Below are 19,792 nucleotides of genomic sequence, written 5' to 3' on the forward strand. Positions count from 1 at the left end.
AACTTATTGTAAACTGTTGTAATTCCCTTAACGTGGCAAAAATGGTCATAAATCAGGCACAATTCACTGAAATTGTCTCACTTAGCAATGATTTATTATCCAAATTGCAGTTGTAAGTCGGGAATGAACTCTATTGTGTCAATGGTATGGTTTATTAATAATTTGTATTTTAATTTTGACAGCTGTTTTTCTTTTCTGTAGAATCAGATCTCTTACTTAATTTCTTATTTATTTATTTATTTATTTATTTATTTATTTATTTATTTATTTATTTATTTATTTATTTATTTATTTATTTATTTATTTATTTATTTATTTAGATTTGTATGCCGCCCCTCTCCGCAGACTCGGGGCGGCTCACAACAAAGTGAAAAACAATTTATAACAAATCTAAATTTCTACTAAAAACATTTTAAAAACCCCATTTTCTAAACACACATACATACACACATACCATTCATAAATTGTATATGTCCGGGGGAGATGTCTCAGTTCCCCCATGCCTGACGACACAGGTGGGTCTTAAGGAGCTTACGAAAGGCAAGGAGAGTAGGGGCAGTTCTAATCTCCGGGGGAAGTTGGTTCCAGAGGGTCGGAGCCGCCACAGAGAAGGCTCTTCCCCTGCGGCCCGCCAACCGACATTGTTTAGTTGACGGGACCTGGAGAAGGCCCACTCTGTGGGACCTAATCAGTCGCTGGGATTCGTGCAGCAGCAGGCGGTCTCGGAGATATTCTGGTCCAGTGCCATGAAGGGCTTTAAAGGTCATAACCAACACTTTGAATTGTGACTGGAAGTTGATCGGCAACCAATGCAGACTGCGGAGTGTTGGTGAAACATGGGCATACCTAGGTAGGCCCATGACTGCTCTCGCAGCTGCATTCTGCACGATCTGAAGTTTCCAAACACTTTTCAAAGGTAACCCCATGTAGAGAGCATTACAGTAGTCGAACCTCGAGGTGATGAGGGCATGAGTGACTGTGAGCAGTGAGTCCCGGTCCAGATAGGGTCGCAACTGGTGCACCAGGCGAACCTGGGCAAACGCCCCCCTCGCCACAGCTGAAAGATGGTTCTCTAATGTGAGCTGTGGATCGAGGAGGATGCCCAAGTTGCGGACCCTCTCCGAGGGGGTCAATAATTCCCCCCCCAGGGTAATGGAAGGACAGATGGAATTGTCCTTGGGAGGCAAAACCCACAGCCTCCAGACTGAGTTTGAGTCTGTTGACACCCATCCAGGCCCCAACAGCCTCCAGACACCGGCACATCACTTCCACTGCTTCGTTGACTGGACATGGGGTGGAGATGTAAAGCTGGGTATCATCAGCGTACTGATGATACCTCACCCCATGCCCTTGGATGATCTCACCCAGCGGTTTCATGTAGATATTGAATAGCAGGGGGGAGAGGACCGACCCCTGAGGCACCCCACAAGGGAGAGACCTCAGAGTTGACCTCTGACCCCCCACTAACACCGACTGCGACTGACTGGAGAGGTAGGAGGAGAACCACTGAAGAACAGTGCCTCCCACCCCCAACCCCTCCAGCCGGTGCAGAAGGATACCATGGTCAATGGTATCGAAAGCCACTGAGAGGTCAAGAAGCACCAGGACAGAGGATAAACCCCTGTCCCAGGCCCGCCAGAGATCATCCATCAACGCGACCAAAGCAGTTTCCATGCTGTAACCGGGCCTGAAACCCGACTGCTGGGAACCTAGATAATCGGCTTCTTCCAAGGATCGCTGGAGCTGGAGTGCCACCACCTTCTCGACAACCTTCCCCATAAAGGGAAGGTTGGAGACTGGCCGGTAGTTATTAAGTACGGCTGGGTCCATGGAAGGCTTCTTGAGGAGGGGGCGCACGAGCGCCTCTTTATAGGATGATGGAAAGGATCCCCTCCCCAAGGAAGCGTTGATAATCTCCTGGACCCAGCTCCGTGTCACCTCTTTGCTGGCCGAAACCAGCCAGGAGGGACACGGATCCAGTAGACAGGTGGCGGAACTCACAGCTCCAATGGCCTTGTCCACTTCATCAGGTGTCACCAGATCAAACTCTTCCCAGACAGGTGGACAAGTACGTGCCCCAGTCACCTCAACTGACTCGTTGTCAGCCGACTCTGTTTTCCAATTGGAGTCGAGGTCCGCCCGGATCTGAGCGATTTTATCAGCGAAAAACATGTTAAAATCCTCGGCACTACTCTGTAAGGGCTCCCCAACTCCCCCCTGATTAAGAAGGGAGCGGGTCACCCTAAATAGAGCGGCCGGGCGGGATTCCTCTGATGCAATGAAGGCGGCATGATACGCGCATCTTGCCGCCTTGAGCGCCACTTTGTAAGTCTTAATAAACGCTCTTACAAGTGTTCGATCAGATTCAGACTTACTCTTCCTCCATCGCTTCTCTAGACGTCTCTTCTGGCGTTTCAACTCCCGGAGCTCCTCGTTGAACCATGGAGCTCTACGGGGTCTAGCACCATGGATAGGTCGCAAAGGCGCAATCCGATCAAGAGCCTCCGCTGCAGCCTTGTTGCAGGCTTCCGCAAGAGACTCCGCCGAACTGTGGATGAGTGCATCTGGAATAACCCCAAGCGCCGTCTGAAAGCCCTCTGGGTCTATCAGGCGTCTGGGGTGGAACATCTTGATTGGTTCCGCCTCCCTGCGGGGAAGGATTGGAGCCAGGAAGTCAAGCCGTAGTAGAAAATGGTTTGACCATGACAAAGGCAACACTTCTAAGCCCCTTAGTCTCAGACCATTACTCAATTGCTCAGAGAGGAATACCATGTCGGGTGCGTGTCCTCCCTCGTGAGTCGGACCCTGTATTACTTGAGTCAGGTCCATGGTTGCCATGGTGGCCATGAACTCCTGTGCCAGTCCAGAGGCTTCACCGAGTGACAGCAGATTGAAGTCCCCCAAGACAATAAGTCTGGGGAACTCCACCGCCAACCCGGCTACCTCATCGAGCAGCACAGGCAGGGCTTTTGACACGCAGATTAATAGTTAATATTTGTCATAAAAAAACATTATTCTAGAGTATAAACAAAAGAATAATAAACCACCTCCATTATCCACTGTAGGGAGTGTACAGTACTTCCTCATAAATACACTGATGATTTCCAGCATAAACTCTTGCTTCTTGGGAAGCATTACAACTAGGTATTAAGTAAAGCAGAAGAATTTTGAAAACTTGCCACCATTTAATTTGGTCTTTAAAGGCTACAAGTGAAAAATAAACAAGCAAGCTGGAGGACCAAATAAAATAATATAAAATGCACTGCTTCTCCTGAAATCTCTTTTGCCAACAATTCTCATATTTCCTTCTTGTTTCACTCAGATTTGGCATCCGTGTTATCGTAAGTCGGTGCAGGAGAAAGAGGATTTTGTTCATCTGCCACCTCTTCACCTCTAATGACTTGGTAAGGCACAAAAACCATGGTTGGCTGTAAAAGAAAAGACTAGTCAAAACAAACAATACTCAGGGACGAATCTGTTACTCTAGGTAGGAGGAATAGTTTCTCCAGTGTTTTTGATTACGATGCTACGGTAGGAGTCTCACTACTCCTGAGAACCTTTGGGGACTGGATTTATTTTGTGTGTTACTTTTTATTCTGGTTATATACTGCTTATATTTTATGTTCTGTATTCGTATACAGTGGAACCCCGACATACGAGCAGCTCTACTTACGAGCTACTCGAGATACGAGCTGCGAGATTAGAGAAATTTTTGCTCGACTCACGAGCTCACATTCGAGATACGAGCCGAGAAGACCCGGGCTGGCTTGCTTTGCTTCCGAGCGGAAAAGCCGTGCGTGTTTTAAAACATCGGAGCCGGCATGGGGAGGCTTTTAATCAGCCCCCGAGCCCCCAACCCGGACTCGGGGGTTGATTGAGAGCCTCCCCATGCCGGCTCCGATGTTTTAAAAGACACGCGCGGCTTTTCCGCTGCCTCCTAAAGCGGGGAAGTTCGCCAGGAGGCAGCAGAAAAGCCGCGCGTGTCTTTTAAAACATCGGAGCCGGCATGGGGAGGCTCTCAATCAACCCCCGAGTCCGGGTTCGGGGCTCGGGGGCTGATTAAAAGCCTCCCCATGCCGGCTCCGATGTTTTAAAAGACACGCGCGGCTTTTCTGCTGCCTCCTGGCGAACTTCCCCGCTTTAGGAGGCAGCAGAAAAGCCGCGCGTGTCTTTTAAAACATCGGAGCCGGCATGGGGAGGCTCTCAATCAACCCCCGAGTCTGGGTTGGGGGCTCGGGGGCTGATTAAAAGCCTCCCCATGCCGGCTCCGATGTTTTAAAACACATGCGCGGCTTCTTTGCTGACTCCTGGCGAACTTCCCCGCTTCAGCCGACGTCTTTTCCCCTCAGCCCTCGGGCTTGCACGCATTAATCGCTTTTACATTGTTTCCTATGGGAAACAATGTTTCGACATACGAGCTGTTCGACGTGCGAGCCTCCTTCCGGAACCAATTAAACTCGTAAGTCGGGGTTCCACTGTACTTACTGAATTGTTATAAACCTCCAAGGCTCCAGCTGAATTGAGGAGCAAATAAATAAATATTATTCTCATGATTTATTCGCAAAAACTATCAGATTATTAACTTAATTGAATAATTTAAGGGCCTGAAAAAGATCAATTTCCTTCCAGGGGAGGCCACCAAACTAGAGAGCACCAGTTTTTTTTAAAAAAATGAAAAAGACCTTTTAAAAAAATGGTAGCATTCTGGAAAAATGTGATCAAGTGACAGAATGTTTAAATTAATATAGCCACTCTACTAAAGTAAATACATGCATTTAGAACTGATCCCTCTTAAATGAGGAAATGAATTTCTGCATCACTGAATTATAAAGAAATCACACAAGCTGTGTTTTATTCATGACGTTCACTCTCTAGCAAAACAGAACTGGGGAAAATGCATCATGGAATCTATTCATATGCAGAAGCAAATAAATCACAGGTTGTTGGGTCAATATTTATTTAAGCCTCTCCTAGTTATGAGTGTAACCTGAGTTACCAATCTCACTTATTGTTCAGGGTAATAGCTAAGAAACAAGCAAAAGGTGAGATTAGCTGGAGTGTAAACATAAAGAAGAAAAATGGGTAATCTTCTTCACATTCTTTTAACAATAACAACTGCTAAAGCTATTATCGAAGTATTAAATAGTTACCTGGTCATTACTACAGCAAGTTGCCTGGCACCCGAAATAAGCCAATGAAACAGCGATGCACAATTCCAGCAGGCCGAACAAGAGCAGCAAACAGGAAAGGCCATAACTCTAGTGAAAAGAAGGACCAGGGGAGACATGAATGCAGTCTTCCAATACTTGAGAGGAGGTGCTGTTTCCAAAGCACCAGGCTGTTTTCCAAAGCACCAGAAAGCACCAGAAAGGAACAACAGATGGAAGCTGACCAAAGAGAGATTTAACCTCGAAACAAGGAGGAACTTTCGGACAGTGAGAGCGATGAATGAGTGGAACAGCTTAACTGTGGAGGTTGTGAATGCTCCAACACTAGAGACTTTCATAGAAACATAGAAGATTGATGGCAGAAAAAGACCTCATGGTCCATCTAGTCTGCCCTTATACTATTTTCTGTATTATATCTTAGGATGGATATATGTTTATCCCAGGCATGTTTAAATTCAGTTACTGTGGATTTACCAACCACGTCTGCTGGAAGTTTGTTCCAAGCATCTACTACTCTTTCAGTAAAATAATATTTTCTCACGTTGATTCTGACCTTTCCCCCAACTAACCTCAATTCCCCCCCCCCACTTGTTCTTGTGTTCACTGTCCTATTAAAAACACTTCCCTCCTGAACCTTATATAACCCTTTAACATATTTAAATTTTTCAAGAGGAGATAGGACTGCCATTTGTCTGGGATAGTGTAGGTTTCCTGCTTAAGCAGGGTGTTGCACTAGATGGCCTACAAATTCTCTTCCAACTCTAATAATAAATAAAATAAAGTATAAAACTCATGTTGTATACACTATTTGCAGCACTCTGTGGACATAGTTGTAATTTGCTGAGCAAGTAAGGTAATGGTATCTCTTTTATTTTATTTAAAGAGCTACACCAGTTGTCGGCAACCTTAAATGCTCAAAGAGCCACTTGGGCCAGTTTTGCAGAGAAAACAAAACACCCGGAGCCACAAAACCTGGATGGGCCCAGCGAACCCGATGTCATTCACTCCCATCCAGTCACATGACACACACACCTTAGCCGCACCTACCCATGTTTTGTGGCTCCGTGTTTTCTATGGGAAATAGGTAACTCCCTCCCTCCCTCCCATCTCTTTCGCCTTCTCTCTCTATCTTTCTCTCTCATTTCTCTTTACCTCTATCTCCCTCTGAGTCCTCTCTTACTTCTGTCTGTCTGTCTCCTTCTCTCTCTTTTCTTTCTTTCTACCCCACTCTTTCTGAATCTCTCTATGTCTGTGATTCTCTCTCTCTCTCTCTCCCTCCCTCCCTGCCTCCCTGTCTCTTCTCACCTTCGGAAAGCCCTGCCTGCTCTCTTTCAGTCTTTTTGCCAGCTGTTTTTTTCTTCATTTTGGAAAGCCAGGCTGGCGGAGCAATAAGCCAACCTTTGGTGGAGGCTTCCCTCCCCCTCCCCCCTGACTGCCTGTGGTGGGGCCAGGAAGGTGCACACGAGATGGAGGAGGAAGTTGTGCTCATTGTTCTGGCAGCCTGGCTTTCGAAATGTAAGGGGGGAAAAACAGCTGGCGAAAAGCCCGAAAGAGAGCAGGCAGAGCAACAGAGTGGCAGGGTTTTCTGACAGTGAGAAGGGGCAGGGAGTGAAAGAGAACGACACACACAGATACGGTGTCTATCTCTTTCTCTCCCACCTGTATCTCTCTCTCCCCATCTCCTCCTCTCTCTGTGTATCGTTCTATATGTGTTTCTTTTTTTCCAGAAAAGTTATTTATTTTTATTTTTCCTCCATACACACAACATATACCTTCAATGCCATGCAACATAATAAACATATATCAATCACCACATATAATCATTAATGATTCTTCATTCCATATCAATTAACTTTTGGTATGCAACATTTATCCCATGCTACCTCCTTTTCTAATTTTGTCATCTAGATAAATCAATTATCTTTTATATAAAATTACTGCTAGTCTCCCCTTCCTGTGTTTAATAAAATATTTTTTGCTTTTTAAGACTAAGCCATAATATTCTGGCCCTGGGCTCAGGCTATTGCTACTCAATGCCAGGTCAGTGGCAAATAAAGCTCTCCTCATCCGGGATTTGATCCTGGATGAGGAGGCCGACCTGGCACGTGTGACTGAAACCTGGCTGGGCCTAGAGGGAGGAGTTCTTCTCTCTGAAATTTGCCCAGCCGGGTTTCAGATATGGCATCAGCCTCGACCCTAGGGAAGGGGGGGGGGAGGAGTGGCTATTATAGCCAGGGAGAGCCTTTGCCTATGTAGACTCGTTGCTCCAGAGATTGTGGGTTCTGAGTCTCTTCTGGTGAAGTTGGACTTAGGGGTTCAGGTGGGCTTGCTGCTCACATACCTGCCTCCCAGCTGCGTGTCAACAGCCTTGCCTGTGCTGCTCGAGGAGGTAGCCGGGCTGGCGGTGGGGTTTCCCAGACTTATTGTTTTGGGGGACTTTAACCTACTGTCACTCGGCGAAACCTCTGGGCTAGCACAGGAGTTCATGGCCACCATGACAGCCATGGAACTGACTCAAGTAGTACAGGGTCCGACTCATGAGGGGGGGGCACGCACCCGACATAGTATTCCTCTCTGAGCAATTGAGTAATGGCCTGAGACTAAGGGGCTTAGAAGTGTTGCCTTTGTCATGGTGAGACCATTTTCTACTGCGGCTTGACTTCCAATCCTTCCCCGCAGGGAAACAGAACCAACTAGGAGGTTCTGCCCCAGACGCCTGATGGACCCAGAGGGCTTTCAGAGGGCCCTTGGGGTTATTCCAGATGCACTCATCCACAGTTCAGCAGAGTCTCTTGCTGAGGCCTGGAACAAGGCTGCAGCGGAGGCTCTTGACTGGATTGCGCTGTTGCGACCTCTCCGTGGCACTAGACCCCGTAGAGATCCATGGTTCAACAAGGAGCTATGGGAGTTGAAACACCAGAAGAGACATCTAGAGAAGTGATGGAGGAAGAGTAAGTTCGAATCCGATCCAACATATTAAGACTTACAAAGTGGCGCTCAAGGCGGCAATATGTGTGTATCATGCCGCCTTGATTGCACCAGCGGAATCTCACCCAGCCACTCTGTTTAGGGTGACCCACTCCCTTCTTAACCAGGGGGGAGTTGGGGAGCCCTTGCAGAGTAGTGCCGAGGACTTTAACACATTTTTCGCTGATAAAGTTGCTCAGATCCGGGCGGACCTCAGCTCTGATTGGATAACTGAGTCGACTGACGACGAGTCAGTCGGGGTGACTGGGGCCCGTATTTGTCCATCTGTCTGGGAAGAGTTTGATCTGGTGACACCTGATGAAGTGGACAAGGCCATTGGAGCTGTGAGTTTCACCACCTGTTTACTGGATCCGTGTCCCTTCTGGCTGGTTTCGGCCAGCAGGGAGGTGACATGCAGCTGGGTCCAGGAGATTGTCAATGCTTCCTTGGGGAGGGGGGCCTTTCCAGCTCCTTACAAGGAGGCACTTGTGTGCCCCCTCCTCAGGAAGCCTTTCCTGGACCCAGCTGTTCTCAACAACTATCGTCCAGTCTCCAACCCTCCCTTTATGGGAAAGGTTGTTGAGAAGGTGGTGGCGCTCCAGCTCCAGCGGTCCTTGGAAGAAGCTGATTATCTAGGTCCTCAGCAGTCTGGATTCATGCCCAACTGCAGCATGGAAACTGCTTTGGTCGCATTGATGGATGATCTTCGGCGGGCCAGGGACAGGGGTTTATCCTCTGTCCTGGTGCTTCTCAACCTCTCAGCGGCTTTCGATACCATCGACCATGGTATCCTTCTGCGCTGGCTGGAGGGGTTGGGAGTGGGAGGCACTGTCCTTCAGTGGTTCTCCTTCTACCTCTCCAGTCGGTCGCAGTCGCTGTTAGCGGGGGTCAGAGGTTGACCTCTAGGCTTCTTCCCTTGTGGGGTGCCTCAGGGGTTGGTCCTCTCCCCCCTGCTATTTAATATCTACATGAAACCGCTGGGCGAGATCATCCAGGGGCATGGGGTGAGGTATCATCAGTATGCCGATGATACCCAGTTGTACATCTCCACCCGATGTCCAGTCAACAAAGCAGTGGAAGTGATGTGCCAGTGCCTGGAGGCTGTTAGGGTCTGGATGGGTGTCAACAAACTCAAACTCAACCCTGATAAGACGGAGTGGCTGTGGGTTTTGCCTCCCAAGAATAATTCCATCTGTCCGTCCATTACCCTGGGGGGGAAACTATTGACCCCCTCAGAGAGGGTCCGCAACTTGGGCGTCCTCCTCGATCCACAGCTTACATTAGAGAAACATCTTTCAGCTGTGTCGAGAGGGGCGTTTGCCCAGGTTCACCTGGTGCACCAGTTGTGGCCCTATCTGGACCGGGAGTCACTACTCATGCCCTCATCACCTCGAGGCTTGACTACTGTAATGCTCTCTACATGGAACTACCTTTGAAGAGTGTTTGGAAACTTCAGATCATGCAGAATGCAGCTGTGAGAGCAATCATGGGCTTCCCTAGGTATGCCCATGTTTCACCAACACTCCACAGTCTGCATTGGTTGCTGATCAGTTTCCGGTCACAATTCAAAATGTTGGTTATGACCTATAAAGCTCTTCATGGCATCGGACCAGAATACCTCCGGGACTGCCTTCTGCCTCACGAATCCCAGCGACCAGTTAAGTCCCACAGAGTTGGCCTTCTCCGGGCCCTGTCGACTAAACAATGTTGGCTGGCGGAACCCAGGAGAAGAGCCTTCTCTGTGGTGGCCCCAACCCTCTGGAATCAGCTCCCCACAGAGATTAGGATTGCCCCCACCCTCCTTGCCTTTTGTAAACTTCTTAAGACCCACCTCTGCCATCAGGAATGGGGGAATTGAAACATCTTCCCCAGGCCTATATAATTTATGTATGGTATGTTGTGTGTATGTTTTTTAATTATGGGTTTTTTAGTTTTTAAATATTAGATTTGTATTTTACATTGTGTTCACTATTGCTGTGAGCCACCCCGAGTCTACGTAGAGGGGCGGCATACAAATTTAATAAATAAATAAATATCTCCTTCTCATTCTTATTTACTTTCTTAATAACTAAAAACCCTCCTCCAATTATAGATCCACATATTTAATATTCAATTTGTACGTTCTTTAAAAATAACTTCTATTTAATACCTTTTCCAATAGGGTACGAATTTTGAAATCCATCTTCCATTTTTATTCCATTCTCTTAACCTATATTGCTTTTGGTGGCATAATATAACTAATTCTAAATTTTATCCAAATCCAATTAATATCCATCTTCCAGGTTACATAACTTCATATTCCTTATAACAGTTTTATTTATAATCAGTCTTTCTTCTAATAATCTAAAGGACTTCGGAGAGCGGCAGCATACAAATCTAATAAATTATTATTATTATTATTATTATTATTATTATTATTATTATTATTATTATCATTATCATTATCATTATCATTATCATTATTATTATTAATTTATCATTTTTAAACTTAATCAATTATATAAATTTATATCTCTTTAAAGATACATTCTTTTTATCTGTATCATTTCCTCTTATTTCATATACGTACAGTGGTACCTCGACATACGAGTTTAATTCATTCCAGACCCGAGCTCGTAAGTCAATCAACTCGCATCTCGAACGAATGCCTTTAGACTTTGTTTTTCGCACCCAGATAACCAGAAGCAAGGAGATTCTTGCGCCACCTAGTGGACGCTCGGCTTGTATACCGAATTTGAGCTTGGGTGTCGAACAGAAATTTTGCTCGCGTCGCGGCTCATAACTTGGAATACTCGCATGTGGAGCAGCTCGTATCTAGAGTCACTACTGTATTGACCTATCTAATACTTTCTCAATAATTATTATTGCTTACATCAAAAAAGCAAGGAAAACTTATTTACATAATAATCAAACCCCAATCCTTTCTTTTAGGTATTCAACAATGTCTACGGAGAGGGGCGGCAGACAAATCTAATAAATTATTATTATTATTAAATGATTATTAATTTCAAATTTAACCAATTAATCACAATCAACTTAGATCCCATTAATACGTTTCGTTAATCTTGCATATATTTCTTCACATATACGCTATACCAGTGATGGCGAACTGATGGCACAGGTGCCACAGGTGGCATGCGGAGCCATATTTGCTGGCACGTTATTTATTTATTTATTTATTTATTTATTTATTAGATTGCTATGCCGCCCATCTCGAGGTGACTCAGGGTGGTGTACAACATTAATATAACAAATATATAAGAAATCTAATACAGTGGTACCTCAAGATACGAACCCCTCGTCTTACGAACAACCCGAGATACGAACCTGGGGTTCAGAAAATTTTTGCCTCTTGTTACGAACTTTTTTCGTCTTACGAATGCCAAACCCGAACTTTCAGGTTCGGCATTCGGGAGGCTGCTGGGAAGCCCCCCGGCTGTTTTAAAAGGTGACAGCTGGGCTGCGGGGCTTCCCAGCAGCCTCCCGAACCCCGAACCCGGAAGTTCAGCAAAAGTTCGGGGTTCGGGAGGCCACTGGGAAGCTGTGCCGCCCGGCTGTCACCTTTTAAAACAGCCGGGGGGCTTCCCAGCAGCCTCCCGAACGCCGAACCCGGAAGTTCGGGTTCGGCCTTCGGCTTCTGGAGGCTGCTGGGAAGCCCCCCGGCTGTTTTAAAAAGTGACAGCCGGGCGGCAGCGGTTTTTTGCAGGTTTTTTTTTGTTGCTGCACGGATTAATTGACTTTACATTGTTTCCTATGGGAAACAATGTTTCGTCTTACGAACCTTTCGTCTTACGAACCTCCCCCGGGAACCAATTAGGTTCGTAAGACGAGGTATGACTGTACCTATAAAATATGAAAATTTACTAAAAACATTTAAAAGATCCCATGAACACTTGCATACATTCATCCAATCCAATCATATCTCATATCAGCCAGAGACAGTCTCCTCACTCATGGCCCCCATGTTTGCCGGCAAAGGTAGGTTTTTAAGGCTTTGCGAAAGACCAGTTGTCCTGGCTCAACTCCAACGTGCACGTGATTTCAAAAGAAATAGAACACATCTCTTTGGGACTGAGATGTATTCAAAGAAAAATTTCAAACAAATCAAAGGGTCAAGGATATCCCGGCAGCATATATAATCTCCTTCTGGATTCTGCACATGAAGCCAAAATGTAAGAAAAGATTGGTTTACTTACAAGATAATAGTATCCAGTATACTGAATGACATAACTGGAAGAAGGATTGTAGATTGTCAGATCACGTAGATGCAGGGAGATACCAATTAATGACACTATAGCACTTATGGTGTTCGTTATGACAATGGATATTACCTGAAACAGCAATACACCAGAAGGAGAGAAATGATAATTACAGTGTCAGCATAAGTTATTAAATGCAAAGAATAAAAACAATCAGCCCAACTATGGTAAAAGCAGTGACAAAGAAATTATTTGTGGGTGCTTAATGACACACAGCCAATCAGTGGTAGAAGTTTACAACATTCACTAAGCTCATAGAAATCAAAAAGCAACAACAAGGCATTTCCCCACAGTGGAAATACAAAGATTGAAGGTTTTTCTAAAATTGTCAAATTCTTTCTTTTTCTTTCTGGACGTCAGTCTCCATTGAAGATCAGGTGGTTAAAAGCAACAGGAAACAATCTTTTCATCCCTTAACACTTTTCTTAAAGTAATCCCACACTATTTATTGTAAGAAATTACATGCTCTAAGCATTAAATGCTCTTTTAACTTTACAACATTATAGAGAGGCAACTAGGGAGATGGGAATGGAGAAACCCTTGGAGTTAGTAGTGAGAATTCTAAACATTTAAAAATTGCTCTGTTTTTAATTCTCCCCTGTAAGGAATGTAGCATTTTTCTATCAAGATGGTCCTTTGCCTTTTCTTGAAATGAAATATTGTTCCTCTAGAAGACAATATTTATTCATTCATTCATTCATTCATTCATTCATTCATTCATTCATTCATTCATTTGAGTTTTTATGCCGCCCTTCTCCTTAGACTCAGGGTGGCTTACAAAATGTTAGCAATGGCACTTTTTAATAGAGCCAGCATGTTGCCCCCACAATCTGGGTTCTCATTTTACCCACCCTGGAAGGATGGAAGGCTGAGTCAACCTTGAGTCGGTGATGCAACATTAAATAACATTTCTGTGTTGCCATGAACACCTTTTAAATCAAGGAGGGAGAGAAAGCAAGCTCTCTGAAGGAGGACCACCATCAGCTCTCTCCTCCCCTTGATTCCCACAAAGTAGGAGGTTCGTAAGATGAAATGTTCGTAAGACAAAACATTGTTTCCCATAGGAAACAATGTAAAAACAATTAATCCGTGCAACAAAAAAAAACAAAAACAAAAAACAACGACGCCCGGCTGTCACCTTTTGAAACAGCCAGGGGGCTTCTCAGCATCCTCCTGAACCCGAACGCCAAACCCGAACCTCCGGGTTCGGCATTCAGGAGGCCACTGAGAAGCCCTCCGTCTGTTTCACAAGGTGACAGCCGGGCGGCGGGGCTTCTCAGCGGCCTCCCGAACGCCAAACCCAGAAGTTCGGCAAAGTTCGGGTTCGGGAGGCTGCTGAGAAGCCCCGCCGCGTGGCTGTCACCTTTTGAAACAGCCGGGGGGCTTCTCAGCGTCCTCCTGAACCCGAACCCCAAACCCGAACTTCTGGGTTCGGCGCTCGGGAGGCCGCCGAGAAGCCCCGCCGCCCGACTGTTGTCTTTTGAAACAGCTTCTCGGCGGCCTCCCGAATGCCGAACCCGGATGTTCGGGTTTGGCGTTCGGGTTCAGGAGGACACTGAGAAGCCCCTTGGCTGTTTCAAAAGGTGACAGCCGGGTGGCGGGGCTTCTCAGCAGCGGCGGGTTCGTAAGAAGGAAAAAGTTCGTAAGAAGAGGCAAAAAATTTCTGAACCCCAGGTTCGTATCTCGGGTTGTTCGTAAGACGAGGGGTTCGTATCATGAGGTACCACTGAACTGCAAAATCTCCATTCCCTCCCCAATCTGGGGCCAGCCAGAGGTGGCATTCTCTAAACTACTCAAAATTTCCGCTATCAGTTCTCCAGAACCTGTCAGAACCTGCTGGATTTCACTCCTGCTCTGAAGGATGGAAGGCTGAGTCAACCTAGAGCCTGGTGAGACACCATCCGCCAAATTGCAGGCAGCCGACGTAGCCTGCAGCACTGCATTCTAACCACTATGCCACCGCAGATCACCATTACTATCAGCAATTGAGGAAGCTCTGGTAGAACAAACAGCCACATGATGATGGCCATTAACTCTCGCAGGCTTCTCTCATTTTGGTCATGGTACTGACAGGATCGGAAGTGTTGCAGGTTGCACATCAGGAAGGAACTTAGGAAAATGGGGACCAGGGGAGGCTCAAAAGCTAGATGGTGGAATATTCTCTACTGTTGACACAGAACTTTCAATAGAAGCAAGGCTTGGAAGCAAAAGTTGAATAAAGAAAGGGGGGGCTATTGAGTTTTTCTTTTTCAAATGTTGATCTACAACTTAAGGGGCGCACATAAGCGCACTAGAGTGCCTTCCATCCCCTGTCCTATAGTCTCTCCTATATCTCGTATTTCTTCTCTACTATATCCTCTATAACCTTCATTATGTATTATTGTACATATGTATTATTATGTATTATTATTGAAGCAGTGGAAGTGATGTGCCGGTGCCTGGAGGCTGTTGGGGCCTGGATGGGTGTCAACAAACTCAAACTCAACCCAGACAAGACGGAGTGGCTGTGGGTTTTGCCTCCCAAGGACAATTCTATCTGTCCGTCCATTACCCTGGGGGGGGAATTATTGACCCCCTCAGAGAGGGTCTGCAACTTGGGCATCCTCCTCGATCCACAGCTCACATTAGAAAACCACCTTTCAGCTGTGGTGAGGGGGGCGTTTGCCCAGGTTCGCCTGGTGCGCCAGTTGCGGCCCTATTTGGACCGGGAGTCATTGCTCACAGTCACTCATGCCCTCATCACCTCGAGGCTCGACTACTGTAACGCTCTCTACATGGGGCTACCTTTGAAAAGTGTTCGGAAACTTCAGATCGTGCAGAATGCAGCTGCGAGAGCAATTATGGGCGTCTTCAAGTATGCCCATATCACTCCAACACTCCGCAGTCTGCATTGGTTGCCGATCAGTTTCCGGTCACAATTCAAAGTGTTGGTTATGACCTATAAAGCCCTTCATGGCACCGGACCAGAATATCTTCGGGACCGCCTCCTGCCGCACGAATCCCAGCGACCGGTTAGGTCTCACAGAGTTGGCCTTCTCCGGGTCCCGTTGACTAAACAATGTCGTCTGGCGGGACCCAGGGAAAGAGCCTTCTCTGTGGGGGGCCCGACCCTCTGGAACCAGCTCCCCCCTGAGATTAGGATTGCCCCCACCCTCCCTGCCTTTCTTAAACTCCTTAAGACCCACCTCTGCCGTCAGGCATGGGGGAACTAAAACACCTCCCCTTGCCCATGTTGTTTTGTTGATTGATTGACTGTGTGCCTGTTTTTTATATATACCGTTTTTATGAGATTACTAGTTTTAAATTGTAATTAGATTGGTGGGCATTGGATTTGGTATTATGTACTGTGCTGTTTTTTATTATTGTTGTGAGCCGCCCCGAGTTTGCGGAGAGGGGCGGCATATAAATCCAATAAATCTAATCTAATCTAATCTATTGTGTATTGGACAAAATAAACAAATAAAAAATAAAATAAAACTGAGCAGTATCTGAAGAGAATTGACCCAGTAAAAGGTCCTGCATGCTTACAAGGAAACAGCACAAAGGAAATTCAAATGCTACACAGGTTTCTCACCAAACCACGATTTGAAGTGTTTGCAACTGATACACAAAGTGATCCAGAAGAAATGAACTATGGAAAAAGAAAAAGAAATGAATGTAGTCCACTGGAAATAAAAGGGGAAAAATATCAAAAAACTCTGGCACCTATGAGAAGTCAGATAAGCTCCACTTCAAACAGGACTTATCCATTAGCCATAACTACTATGGTGCATGACTCAACAAAAATTAGCATATACTTACAAAGACTCCTCCCCAAATGGGAAAATTTGCAACTGCAGACAAGGAAATAAATTGTGAAACAAAGGAGAGAGATCCAAAGCCAATGTAAATCAACCCAATCATAATTTGGACAGCCTACAGAAGGAAAACACACAAAATAAAATAAATTAATTCTCTGAATTTGAGAGGGAAAATATAATTTATTAGCCCCCCAGGAAAAGCATCACTTTCTATCCATCTTTGAAAGGTCTTTGAAAGAGATTGGGGCTTCTAAGCTTCCAGTGCAGGTGTTGACCCAAGGCCTGGTTTCCTACGGTGAAAAATCCAAAAGGGGAGAAGGGACAGTTTGAGACACTGTTGTCACTATGTACTAGATCTTTACTCCAGATTATGATCTGGCTTGACTCTCATTGGGACTGCTTTTGTCAGGAAGAATGTCATGATTGGCCGTTGAGAGAAAAATGACACCACTCACTACAGACTCCTCTCCTTGCTGATGATCATGATTAATCATGATTATAAGTGACTTCACCTGTCTTGGGCTGGAACCAATCCATGACCAGGTTCTTCTGGAGAAATGCCCAACAACTGCATTTCTCTGAAGGAAGGGAGAAAAAGAGACCTTGGCTGAGCTCCACTTCCTCAAATGAAAAGCAAAGCAAAAGAATGCACATCTGGAGTCTGAATGTTTTCCAGAAACACAAATAAATCAACCAGGAAGGACAGAGGTTTCTGGATTTGATTCCAGAACCATACAACAGCCAAGCCAAGTTCTAGAACTTCAGCATTGGGCTCTCAGGTCTCTACATAGCTCTAAAAGGTTAATGGGTTCAAACAGGCACAGAACAAAGCATGCGTACCCCAAGCACTTTGGGCTCAGCCTTGTAGAATCTCTCCAAAGGACCCTTTTGTGGGACTTGCTGAGGAGCATTGGTGGGAATTCCAAGTTGCTGAGTTCCATATTGAGTATATGCAGATGCCTGAAGAGCAACACTGGGCAATCCAGGAGACATTTGGATTATGTTGGCTCCATTAGAGGGGACAACAACTGCAGCTGCACTGGCCATTCTTGCTGGAAATGTTGCCACAGTTAAATTGCCTGCAAACAAACAAGTGAGGAAAAGTTAATGTCTTAACGTGAAGGAGGCAAATTCTGGCCCTTCTCTTTAATTTCACTTTATGAGATAAAATCCTTCTGATTTTAGCACCAATCACATTCCTCAGCTAAATGGCATTTTTCTTTTTCTTTTATTGTACCATTATTGGCAGGTGGCTCTAAAGGCATCAAACATGAATGATCATGTTGATTGCCATCTTCCAGGAAGATCATACCAATTTGGACATAAGTTACTGGGAAGGACACAGGAGGCATGATTTGTACCCCACCTTTGCTTCATTGATGTGATGAGGTTTCTTATCAGGACACAACTGGACAATCAGCCTGAGCTTTCCAACAAAACCCCAACCCACCCAGCCCCAGAAAGCAGTGAAATCTCATAGCCCTCCAGATTTTTCAAACTCTGACCCAATAATGAATGTGTACAGTCCTTAAGTTGAAGCTACTTCCTTCTTAAGCTGTATTAATTGGAAGTCAAAGTTAAGGGAAAATCGACCCACCCATCCTCTTTTGAACGGTGAACCTGAAATACTGAATTTTTGTGAATCTACATGGAGCTTTTGCGCGTATTGGGCATTTCCATCGCGGCAAGATTGCAAATTCTTCATTGTCTGCTAATTCTCCCCTGAAATCCCCCCATCTAGAAGACCTACGGAGGGTGAGAAGATTGCAGGTGGATGGCTGCAGGGAAGAACCGGATTAATTCCCAATTATTATTATTTTAAAAAGTTACCAGAAACTACTCACGACAACCGCTCAAGAGGAAGTAGGCGAAAGTCTCAGGGAAAAGGAAAGGACTTTAACCGGAGCAAGTGATGGGCGGGATTCCCCCACCTACTAAAAGGAGGGATTTACTCACCTTAATCGTGGACTTCATAAAAAAACATATTTCTTGATCCTTTAGCTGTTGTCAACAAATAAGAGTTTTGGGGCAGGAACCTTCGGCTTATTCAGAGATGAGAGGAACACTTTCCAAAGTCCTGTTATTTCCAGGCTAAAACGAATTACTACTGGAATCAAACTCATCCCTCGATATTCTTTCGCTTCCCTCTTTCAAAAGTCCCGCGCTTGGAGGGAACGCCTCGCAGACTGACACAATCTTTGCAAGACTCGCCAGAAATAAAAAGAAGAGGACATGCATTGCGATCACACAATCTTCCCCTCCGTCCATCCGTCCCCCCTCACCAGATCTCTTTGAGTAGCCCTCGCCCAGCGTTGAGGACCCCCCCCCCCATCTTTCCCTCCACCGGCGCTCCTTAAACAGCTTTCGTTTCCTCTTTTAGGCGTTTGAACGGGCAAAACCGCAACGGCGTGAAGGGAAAGCCGGAGGGAGTCGATCCCAGCCTCACATTGCACTCCTTGCGAAACTCCCCCTTGAAAAACTTCCACGGATCCCAGAAGCCATTAAAACATCTGGACCAGATCCCTTTAGTTTATGCTAAAGAAGCCCCTTCCGTGCATTGGCAAAGTTATATTGAGTTAATCTATTATGTTTCCTTATTTTGCACTTATTCCGCAGTGAAGATTTGCTTTTTGATTGACTACTCCCCTGTATAGGGAGAATTTTCTCTTTATAAGATAATTTATATAACGGAATTCGCCTTCATTGGTGAGATGAACTTCTGCTTTGCTGGAGTCCTTCATTCCTTCATTATGTATATGGCACAGGAGTGCCCTCTAGAGCAGTGTTTCCCAACCTTGGCAACTTGAAGATATCTGGACTTCAACTCCCAGAAGTCCCCAGCCAGCATTCTGGGAGTTGAAGTCCAAATATCTTCAAGTTGCCAAGGTTGGGAAACACTGCTCTAGAGCAGTGACTTTCAACCTTTTTTGAGCCGTGGCACATTTTTTACATTTATGAAACCCTGGGGCACATTGAGAGGGCAGGGTGGGGGGGTGGGTGCTAAAAAAAGTTTGGACAAAAAAATTCTCTCTCTCTTTCTCCCTTTCGCATTATTTCTCTCTCCCTCCCTCTTTCTCTTCCTTCCTTCCTTCCTCTCTTTTTTGCTCTCTCTCTCTCTCTCTCCCTCCCTCCCTCTGTCTTTCTCTCTCTCTCCTTCCCTCCCTCTGTTTCTCTCTCTCTCTCTTTCTTTCTTTCTCTCTCTCTTGCTTTCTTTTTCTTGTTCTCTTTCTCTCTCTCTCTTGCTTTCTCTCTCTCTCTTGTTCTCTTTATCTCTTGCTTTCTTTCTCTCTCTCTCTCTTGCTTTCTTTCTCTCTCTTCCTTTCTTTCTTTCTCTCTCTGAGCTTCGCGGCACACCTGACCATGTCTCACGGCACACTAGTGTGCCCCGGCACACTGGTTGAAAAACACTGCTCTAGTCTAGAGTACTGATCCTCCTATTGCTATTTTGTTGCTATTTGCCTGTTCTAAAAACGTCTATGGGGGTGATAGGATTTGCTTCCTGTGCATAACCCTAACCATGTATTGCAGGGGTAAACTCCCAATTGTTCCCTTTCGCCTGGGTGGTAGTAGTAGTAGTAGTAGTAGTAGTAGTAGTAGT

At 45.6% G+C, this 19,792-nt stretch overlaps 1 protein-coding gene across 4 annotated transcripts; it reads right to left on the minus strand.

The window, feature by feature from the left end:
* Nucleotides 1-3,163: 3,163 nt before the first annotated feature.
* LOC139152935 (membrane-spanning 4-domains subfamily A member 8-like) lies at nucleotides 3,164-18,524 on the minus strand. Of its 4 annotated transcripts, none has more exons than XM_070726390.1 (7): nucleotides 18,151-18,524; nucleotides 17,035-17,273; nucleotides 16,196-16,309; nucleotides 15,969-16,025; nucleotides 12,332-12,466; nucleotides 5,151-5,258; nucleotides 3,164-3,428 (listed from the first exon to the last, which is right to left on the minus strand). In XM_070726390.1, exons 2-7 carry the CDS (start codon nucleotides 17,239-17,241, stop codon nucleotides 3,315-3,317), a joined length of 735 nt encoding a protein of 244 aa, XP_070582491.1. In that variant the 5' UTR covers nucleotides 17,242-17,273; nucleotides 18,151-18,524; the 3' UTR covers nucleotides 3,164-3,314. The 4 variants fall into 4 exon arrangements, with proteins under 4 accessions (XP_070582491.1, XP_070582484.1, XP_070582475.1 ...); XM_070726383.1 differs by lacking the exon at nucleotides 18,151-18,524 and adding an exon at nucleotides 18,039-18,124; XM_070726374.1 differs by lacking the exon at nucleotides 18,151-18,524 and adding an exon at nucleotides 18,025-18,090.
* Nucleotides 18,525-19,792: the final 1,268 nt, after the last annotated feature.

This window comes from Erythrolamprus reginae, chromosome 1 (genome assembly GCF_031021105.1).
Source record: "Erythrolamprus reginae isolate rEryReg1 chromosome 1, rEryReg1.hap1, whole genome shotgun sequence".
In the NCBI taxonomy this organism is placed as follows: domain Eukaryota; kingdom Metazoa; phylum Chordata; class Lepidosauria; order Squamata; family Dipsadidae; genus Erythrolamprus; species Erythrolamprus reginae.

What these genes read in the sequence shown, in the direction of transcription:
- LOC139152935 (XM_070726390.1), bottom strand. Translation starts at nt 17,241, where the DNA reads ATGGCCAGTGCAGCTGCAGTTGTTGTCCCCTCTAATGGAGCCAACATA. An exon ending in CCATTTGGGGAGGAGTCTTT is followed by an intron (nt 16,026 to 16,195) that starts GTAAGTATATGC and finishes CTTTTTCCATAG; the next exon opens with TTCATTTCTTCTGGATCACT. An exon ending in ACACTTCAAATCGTGGTTTG is followed by an intron (nt 12,467 to 15,968) that starts GTGAGAAACCTG and finishes TTGCTGTTTCAG; the next exon opens with GTAATATCCATTGTCATAAC.